This window comes from Chiloscyllium plagiosum, chromosome 22 (assembly GCF_004010195.1).
Source record: "Chiloscyllium plagiosum isolate BGI_BamShark_2017 chromosome 22, ASM401019v2, whole genome shotgun sequence".
NCBI lineage: Eukaryota > Metazoa > Chordata > Chondrichthyes > Orectolobiformes > Hemiscylliidae > Chiloscyllium > Chiloscyllium plagiosum.
In genome coordinates this window covers 16,698,991-16,708,784 of record NC_057731.1, presented here as the reverse complement: position 1 = coordinate 16,708,784, position 9,794 = coordinate 16,698,991, and the positions used below count along the sequence as shown (strand labels likewise).

General features: G+C 38.7%; 1 protein-coding gene across 5 annotated transcripts in view; it reads right to left on the bottom strand.

Moving 5' to 3' along the window:
• ide (insulin-degrading enzyme) overlaps positions 1-9,794 on the bottom strand; it is a 119,512-nt gene that overhangs the window by 85,399 nt on the left and 24,319 nt on the right. For all 5 annotated transcript variants that reach the window (XM_043712498.1, XM_043712496.1, XM_043712500.1 and 2 more), the window contains exons 5-6: positions 5,442-5,564; positions 1,369-1,481 (exon numbers count right to left, since the gene is read on the bottom strand). In XM_043712498.1, coding sequence (XP_043568433.1) covers positions 1,369-1,481; positions 5,442-5,564 — 236 coding nt within the window. The remainder of the gene's footprint in view (positions 1-1,368; positions 1,482-5,441; positions 5,565-9,794) is intronic.

Below are 9,794 nucleotides of genomic sequence, written 5' to 3'. Positions count from 1 at the left end.
GATATGGGCCGGGTGCTGGCAGGTGGGACTAGATTGGGTTGGGATATCTGGTCGGTATGGATGGGGTTGGACCAAAGGGTCTGTTTCCATGCTGTACATCTCTATGACTCCAAGTGATTATTTTGAACTAAAAACCCCACATCTCCCAAAACCTGAAAAAAAAAAATCAAGTTTTCCCGGTGCATCCAGTAAACGTCAAACACTTTTCTAGAAACTTTAATTAAATCTCCTCAGTCATCTTTACTTCAATGGAAATAGCATCCCGTGCACCTCAAATCTCTCCTCATACTGTAGCTCCCTGTGCTTGCCATTATCTGCACAAATCTACATCTTCAACTCTTTGCAGTTTTGGGTAACTTATCACTCAAAAGTATTTTATCCAACATACAAGTAATGTCTTGAAAAATTTATTACTATTTTAGTCTTTGTCAATTCATAAATCCAGAATACTATTGGCTTATTTATGGATTCTCTACTTGCACACTCATTGTTAACAATCTTGTTTGACACTTTATCAAACATCTTCTGAAAATCTATGCACATCTCTCCTTTTTCTATCCAATCAGACACTTAAGAAAACAAAACTGATTCTTTTAAAAATGTATAACACACAGAGGAAACCTCCTATCAATAAAATACAGGGAAAGATAACTTTCATTCTATCCTGGATTATATTGCGAAAACGAAGTTGACATGATAACATATTTGCAGTGCAAGACTTACAAGTCTTTAAACAGATGTGTAGAATTTTCCTACAAACCTCTTCAAATAGAGATAGCTGTAATACTTTACCACTGAGCATCACTGCTGAGTAGTTCTTGTATGAACTGAGTCCAATATCAAAATAATATTCATGCTAAGGACCTGATTTTGAAGTAAACAATTTCTCAAATATCAGTTAAATGTTTCTCTTCTCGGTGCCAAGTGTGCAGTCATATATTCAAATTCTATGACACACAGCAAACTTTTGGGTTAAAAAAGAACTTCATTGCTATTCTCGAATTTCCATTCACCTATAAGCACTTAGATTCCCAGTTCAAAGAACTGGCAAAGTTTTCATCACAACTTGTTTAAGTAATCACACTAATACAGAAATATCACCATTTTCTTGTCACTTCACAACTTTCCATGAAAAATGTTACAGCCTATTTCGGCCTCTCCTGCAAACTAAATTAAAATTTCAACACAATACAAAGTTTCAATCTATTCACAAGTTTCAGAATCCCATGAAACAAACCGAAAACATGTCCTTGTCTGAATTCAACCGCAAAATTTGCCAAGTGAACACCTGTATGAAAATAAACTCCATTTGTATACAGCTTGAAAAACAATGCAAGAGGAAAATTACAACCAAAGTCGTACAACTACCTTCAGGTGTTCTTCCTGGAAAGGATGCTCAGGATATTCAGGGACAGGTAAATATTTATTCTCCACCTCCGCGAACAGCTTTACCACCAGGTCAGTCAGCTCATCGAGGGATTCTAGAACCAACAGATCGTTTGAGCGCACACAAATCACATTTACATTGCCAACATGAAGCTCCCAATTCCCATCATGTGACAACTCCTGCAAAAAGCCAAGCAGCTAAATAGAGAGCGAGGCACAGGCAGAGAGCGAGGCACAGGCAGAGAGCGAGGCACAGGCAGAGAGCGAGGCACAGGCAGAGAGCGAGGCACAGGCAGAGAGCGAGGCACAGGCAGAGAGCGAGGCACAGGCAGAGAGCGAGGCACAGGCAGAGAGCGAGGCACAGGCAGAGAGCGAGGCACAGGCAGAGAGCGAGGCACAGGCAGAGAGCGAGGCACAGGCAGAGAGCGAGGCACAGGCAGAGAGCGAGGCACAGACAGAGAGAGCGACAGAGAGAGCGACAGAGAGAGCGACAGAGAGAGCGACAGAGCGCAAAATGTCAAAAACAGAAATCTTGTTTCATAGCCGAGTCAATAACAAGGCTGCATCATTTTCAAGTGAAATACAAGAGGTTTACAGAAGATTTGAGGAAAACATTTTCAACCAGATGGTGGTAGGGCCTTTTTAAAAATACTTGCGTAACATTCCAGGCTATGGGTCTCGTGTAGAATAGTGGAATTAACATAGGCCATGATATATTTTTGGCAGTACAGCCTTGGTGAACCAAAGGACCTCGTCTGTACCTAATGGTTTTATGATTTATGAGCCGCCTGAAACCATGCTATCCTTGTTTGAAATGTAATTGCTGGGAAACACAGTGCCCTAGCAATGAAGGGTAGCCCAGCTGGGAGAAGGCTTGATCCAAGCTGCCTTATGTGACTGAAATGTTAGACAATCATTAGAACAATATCTTCTGAGTTTTACTTTACTTCGTTAGGCAGGCAAGGGGATCAAATGAGCCACTGGTCTTTCATCAAAAAGTTTTTCAAACTTACTCTTCACTTCAATTATGTGACAAATGTTATTTTAAAATGGTTAAAATGTCTTATTTTTCTACCCCCTCCATCATTGAAGTCTGGGGATGAAGGTAGTGCTGATTAAACAAACCTCATAACTATGCAAGATCTACTGGAAGGAATTCTGAATTTGCATTACTATTTTCACCAGATTCTTTGACACCCAAATTCCAGTTCTCGCTCCATTCTGTCAATATTGGGAGTTTCACTGGTTAACAGTCAGATCTCAAAAGAAGAACAAAGTAACAATTCACATCCCCTAAAAATGTAGAGAACAGATGTTGTTTCTTAAATTAAAAAGGAACTATTTAAAAAAATCATGCTATAATATATCCTGACATAATAAGCTATAAACAACAAACTATTCTTAATAGGGGTTCTCTTCCAAAAAGTAGGAAAGTAACAAGCTGTCTTTGGAAATAGCTAAACCATAGATGTATTAAAGCTAACTTCAAATGTTATTGCGATTTCTGAATCCAATACGGTTTCTTTCATTCAAAAATTAAACGCAAATTAAAAACTGGTTCAATTAATTGTATTAAAAATAGTGATTTGCTCCAAAATGCAAATCTATTTATTTAAACAGGACAAGCAGCTAAGAAACTCCAAAACCTGACATCTATCCCATTTTGAATTGCTCATTCTGGAAAAATAATGGCATTCTTGAAAAGTGATTCAGTTAAAGTACTCTAAATAGGTTCAACAAGGAATTCAGATAATTGTGAATTTTACAACAAAAATATGAAAATGTAAGAAATTGGATTCAAAGGAAAAGTTTATCCCTTCAGAACATCTGCACTGTTGAAGGCTATAGCATCTCCTATACTACATTAAAGCATTCAACTTTCTGCTCAGAGATCAGTTTAACTTATAATTAAATCAAGCAACATATCTGAAACACATCCAAGAAACGCAGGTTAATTCTGATGATTACCTGCACCAGCAGGCAAATCAATTGCAAGCTTTATTAAATTTAAATCAGAGTATTTCAGATATCTTGTTTGAAAATAAAAAGCATATTGTACAGTATTTAGACAAATTTTGAATACAATAACATTAGTTCCCATAAAATAACTGTCAAGCCACATGATTGACGAGACGTTCAAACATCTTTGATTAGTTTCTGACATTACTGTTGATATCAACCAATATGCCACATGGACTTTAAGTTTGGTTAACATAATTTTCTCAAGTTAGAAGGTTTAAATCTTGGATTAAACCGTAGGCAAGTACATAGAGTATTACAGCACAGAAACAGCTATCTACACTGGGTGTTTATGCTCCACTCAGGCCTCCTGTCTGTATGGCAACAAAGGCAGCCATTCAGCTCACGGCATACCTGCCAATGTTTTGCAATACAGTGGAAAACAACTCCCATCATACAACTTTCACGCTATGGTCTCAGAATCTCTTCTCTTGTCAGATGCAAAGGCCTCCACTTCAACTACTTACTGTGGTTCAGCATTCCATGCTCTAACAACAACATTGATTAATATGCACCTGGTTACTAATTCACCTTGTTAACGTATCTTTAACATTCTAAAACATCCCAAGGCACTTACATCAGAGCATATCAAACAAAGCTGCATAGAGAAATACTATAGCTGATGATCAAAAGCTGAGCCAAACAGGTACAGGCAGTTCTTCTGTAACATGATGGTTGCATTCTTGTTCAACCCCGCATTATAGAAAAATCGTGCTTTAGAACCAATGCTTAATGTGTTGGTGATGAAATTGCATTACAGCTAGCACAGATTTTAAAAGTTCATACTTTAGAAAACAGTGTTCCCAATTTGTCAATCACGTTATAGTGAATTCACGTTAACGAAATGCACGTTATAGCAGAACAACCTGAAGCTTTTAAGGAGTGTCTTAAACAGATGTAGAGACTTTTCAGAGAAAATTCCTGAGTTGAAAGACCAGGAAGACCTAGTAGGATGTTGAATTAGAAGAACCTTTATAGGCCTAGAGGAGCTAACAGAGATAAGTGAGAAGCAAGGCCACATGAGGATTTAAAGAGAACAAGAATTCAAACAAGACTGGGACTGTGGAATCAGAAACTTTTGTATATCAGGAAGCATATGGGTGCTAGGTGAATGAGTCTCAGTGAGAGCTAGGACAGAGAATTTCAGATGACCTTAAGTTTTTTCGAATGAAATTTAGGAGGCCAGCCGGGAAAGCATTGGAGTAGTGAATCCATTTATCCCGAGTGCAGTTCTCAGTTGACAGGCTCCCTTGTTACAACTGGAAATAGAATTCCCTTGTTCATTTGCTCATTTCATTCAAAAATTTAGCATTTTAACACCTGCTTACCGAACTTGAAATTTTTAGCTACAGAAATTAGGATTTCCGTTCATCTCCCAAATAACATTCAACAGACATTAAATGTTAGTTACTTGAGTCACAATTTATCACAAATCTACACATGTAGAACCACACACATTCAACAGTTGATTTCCTTCTCAAGTATTCAATCAAATTTGATTTTCTGATTGATGTTCCAAAAGCAATGTTGAAAATCCACTGCAAGAGCTGATATCGCTTAAAAATACGAACACTGACGTCACTTTTGTACTCCCTTCAACCTAGAATGATGCAGGAACTCAGTGTTGGAATTCCTCAGTGCCAAGATAAATTTAAAAAGAAAATTCAAAGACTCATCTTTCTTTGAAGATTCCTTAACTGCAAATAGCATTCTTTTTCTTCTTTGTTCTGTGGGAACATGTTAGCTACCAAACTAAAACATCTTTTCCAATCTAGATAACCAAAGGCTCCGTGTCTCTAACAGAAATGAAAAGCAACCTCATTAGTGATCAGAAATTTCGTCAATGGAGTTTCCCCCGATATTTGAATCGCATTTTATCTATTGTTTAAAAGTATTTCAGAACATGAAAAAGATCATTGGATGGTGGAGATATTCACATAGCAAGTCTAAAGTAATTAAGAGTAACTGGGGAACTCCATTGTGTAGTTGAAGAATTACATATTAGCAAAAAAGGTTTTACTCAATAAAGTACTTGCCTCTCCCTAGGACACAGAGTGCCATCAGGTTTGATGAATAGTTAGTTGAATGAAACTTAAGGAGTTCTTGCCGTACGTCAATGCCCATCTCTGCTGGTCTAGTTTCCAAGGTGAACTTGTTGCCTAAAATTGGAAAAAACACAGGCAGTTTCAAGTAATGTAATAACTTGGCTCACATTTCAAATTTTATTGCTTGCTGAGTTTACATATCAGTTGAAACTTTATTGCTGGAACAGCACAGCAGGTCAGGCAGCATCCAGGGAACAGGAGATTCGACGTTTCGGGCACAGGCCCTTCTTCAGGAATGAGCAGAGAGTGTTCAGCAGGAGAAGATAAAAGGTAGGGAGGAGGGACTTGGAGGAAGGGAGTTGGAAATGTGATAGGTGGAAAGAGGTCAAGGTGAGGGTGATAGGTCGGAGTAGGATGGAGGCGGAGAGGTCAAGAAGAAGACTGCAGGTCAGGAAGGCGGTGCCGGGCTGGAGGGATCCGGCTGAGACAAGGTGGGGGGAGGGGGGATGAAGAAACTGGTGAAGTCCAAGTTCATCCCCTGCGGTTGGAGGGTTGGAGGGTTGGAGAGTTTACATATCAACCATCTGGCCACACATTTGAAGAGTTTGTGGACATAATTTCAGTTCTTACAAATCGCTTTTGCAGGTCTCAGTTTATGCAGCTAAATAAAGCACATTCAAGTAATTTTATGTGTTGGCGAATTTGCTCATTAAGACTCAACTTTACACCAAAACAATGAGATGGAACTCAAATAAAAACAGAATATGCTGCTGGCAGGTCTAGTAGCATCGCTGGAGAGAGAAACAGAGTTAGGTCAAATATGTCAGGAAAATCATTATCCGTCAGAACTGAAGAACTTCAACAGTGCAGCACTCCTTTATTCTAACTCTGGAGTGTCAGCTTTGATTTTTCTCTGAAATCCTGGAGCAGAATTGAAGATTTAAACTGACTCAAATACAAGCTCGATGAACTGAGTCACAGCTGTCCACATTAAGGTTAATATGACACAAAGCATTGCTATTTTGTGCAAACAATTTTACACAAAAAGGATGTATGTGATAGTTAGTCACTGAAACAGTTATTTTTGCACTCAGCATGAGAGACAAAGTGACATATTAGTCCAAAAGCCAAAACATTCCATCTGACCTTCCAATAAAGGACAGATTTGAAGTGAAAGTAGGTTAGACAATGTGAGCATTGTCAACAGATCTAATGTCCACTCTCCTCCCCCACCCCCACCACACCTTGAGTGAAGTTACCCACTGAGATGTTGTAGTGCAATACCCGATTCCAAATGCACAGGCGTCAGCATTGACCACTCAACTTTAACTTTGTCATTTTACCTTTGTGGTTACATCAAGTGGACAGTAATGTCAAGAAAACTAATATTTTAAAACAAATTATTATATTTTAGATCAAAAACAGTACAGGCAGAAATTTTCTTTAATACCTGGTTACCAGATAAGGAGAACTCTCTAGTTAACTTCAGTGCCAGTTTTAAGAGACAGTGTATAGCAAAAAAAAAAAACTGTGCTAGTCTATATGGTCATACAATTTTCAGCACCAGCAGGCCATTTTGCTCAACCAATCTCTTCCAATGTTTACGCTCCATAGAATGCACTGCCATCAGAATTGTCTATCGCTACCTGCGCTTTCCTTAATTTCCTTCTCCTTGTTAGACAAGGGGAGAGAAGAATTAAAGTTTGATGATTCTGATGCAAAATCTGTGAAAAGTACATTTGAATATCATTTATCTTGGAGTTTCTTTTGAATGAATGGCATGTAAGTTTTGGTCTCTGTGCATGACGAGGATTAATGATTCCCTTGTCAACATTTGTGGAGTCTTTTTGAAAAAAACTTCAGCAAAACAGAGAGTAACTGGAGTGCAAATGGAAATTTGTTTGAATTGAGAGTGTTTCACAACGGGACAAATACTAAACAGCAGTAGATTACTTTCAGTTAGAAGGAACAGAAAATGATTTATTTTGCACCCAGAGCTTGGGAATCTTTTGGTTTTAGTTCAGAGTCCTGTTTGAAGTTAGACATATTAAAGTTTCTCCAAAAAAAAAAAAGCAGTTAGCTCACAGAAATAGAAGATGTGTCACCTCTATATAAGAGTTTTAATTTGTAAGTTCCCGACCTGAATGTTTAACTAGAATACCAAAGGGATTGTTCAAAACTGAACTTAGCGACTTTGTGTGGGGTGGCACAGTGGCTAGCACTGTTGCACCAGGGTCCCAGGTTAGATTCCAACCTTGGGTGACTGTGCAGATTCCACACAGACAGTCTCCCATTGTCTGCATGGGTTTCCTCCGGGTGCTCCAGTTGCCCCCACAATCCAAAGATGCGCAGGTCAGGTGAATTGGCCGTGCTAAATTGCCCAGAGTGTTTAGCTGCATTAGTCAGAGGGAAATGGGTCTGGGTGGGTTACTCTTCGGAGGGTCGGTGTGGACTTGTTGGGCTGAAGGGCCTGTTTCCACACTGTAGGGAATCTAATCTAATCAAGACGACTTGAAATTAAAAGTAGTAAGTCAAACCCATAGCAATAACAGAAGGGAATTATAAGTGGTGTTTGAGTACTGTAGTGTTAATATAGACGGGATTGCACTTTTATTGCGGCCTTCAAAAAAAGTGTTATATAAAACTAGCTTGGTTTATTCCTTTTTTTAAAAAATCTTTTCTTTTGGTTAATAAATTTCTGTTTTATTGTTAAAACAAACTCTGAAGCTTTGTGTTTGCATTTAGTGAGACCACTATGCCAAATAAGAACAAGACACGATTTACCAAGTCAAATTTCAGTGTGGAATCTGATTCGTCCAGTAAGAATATCAATAAATAACATAATACAAAATCCAGGTGGGAACTAAGAAGACACGAAAAGGCTGCAGAGACGTAGGCAGGTTAAGTGAGTGGGCAATAAGGGTAGATGGAGTAAAATGTGGGAAAATCTGCAGTTATTCATTTCTGTTTCAAGAATAGAAAAGCAATATTTAATTAAAAATGTGCAAAACGCATTAATGTTTATCCTGACGGAGTTGATGTACTCGTACAAAGTGCTAACATACAAGTCGGAAAACAAATAGCATGGTGGCCTTCACTGCAAGAGGATTAGAAAAGGAAATTTTTCTACAGTTGGACATGCTCTGGTCGATATCATAGGTGTGCAATTTTATATTTGAAAGAAATTTTCTTTACATTGGAGACAGGACAGCTAAGGTTCATTAGAGGCTAAGTAAATTGGGTCTATATTTTCTTCATTTAAGAATGAGACATGACGATCTCATTGTAACTTGCATGATCATGAAAGGACTTGACGTGACAGATTGAGGTTGTTTCCTTCTCCCTCTAGATTCCCCAGCAAAGAGGTGAAACAAAAATGGTACAGTTTCAGTGAAAAGGCCCAATCAAAAGATTCTCAGTAATGCAAGATGGAGGACAGGGAAAACTTGTGGCTGAAAGAGCTGATCCTTTTTTTGTGGTATTTTAGCTATTAGAAGTGACTTCATCAAATTCCAGGAGCAGCAATTACTCTTTTAAGCTGTTGTATTTAGAACTTTGGGGAAAAAAAATTCAAACAAAGGGACTTTTAAAAAGAGGAAGGCAGACAAAAGGCCACATGATTATAAGGGAGAGAGAGAAAGAAAGCTACACTGCTAACTGACACAGCAGTGAACCTTGCCTAGTTACTGCTTTTGCTGTTGGAGTTCACGTATTGCTGGACATTGGAGTGCATCAAGGAAAAAATTAACAAACTGTGAAACTCACAGCTGACCTTGGAGGAACCTGTGAGGGAGAGTTCACAGCACAGGAACAGATAAGTACATAGTTTTTAAGTGTAACCTTGCCGTAAATCACAGTAGTGTGCAGAGTGAGTTCTTTTTCGATTACATGCTTTATTGAGATCTGTCTCGATTAAATTTTGAAAACATAAACCATAACTACCAAGTTAACCTGGAACATGCTTTTAAAGCAAAAGGACGGTGCTATTTTCTGGGTCTGTAGATTGTGACGGTGCAAAAACGGCTTGAGTAGAGTGATGTGCTCTTACTGTTGAATGTGGAAGTTCAGGGAGAGCTTCCATGTTACTGATGATTATGCCTGCAGGAAAGGAATTGCAACCAAAGACCCATCAGATCGCATTAATTGGTTGCAGCTGCAGTTGGAGGCAATAAGGAATTTACAAGAGCTAGGGGGTGTGATGGATGGCAATTATAGGAAGGGACAAAAGCCACAGATACCATCAGCTAGATGGGTTAATTCCAGGAAAGGTAGCAGTAGGGGCAGGTAGTGCAGGAGTCTTCTGTGGCTATCCCCATTTCAAACATGTATGCTGTTTTGGAAAAC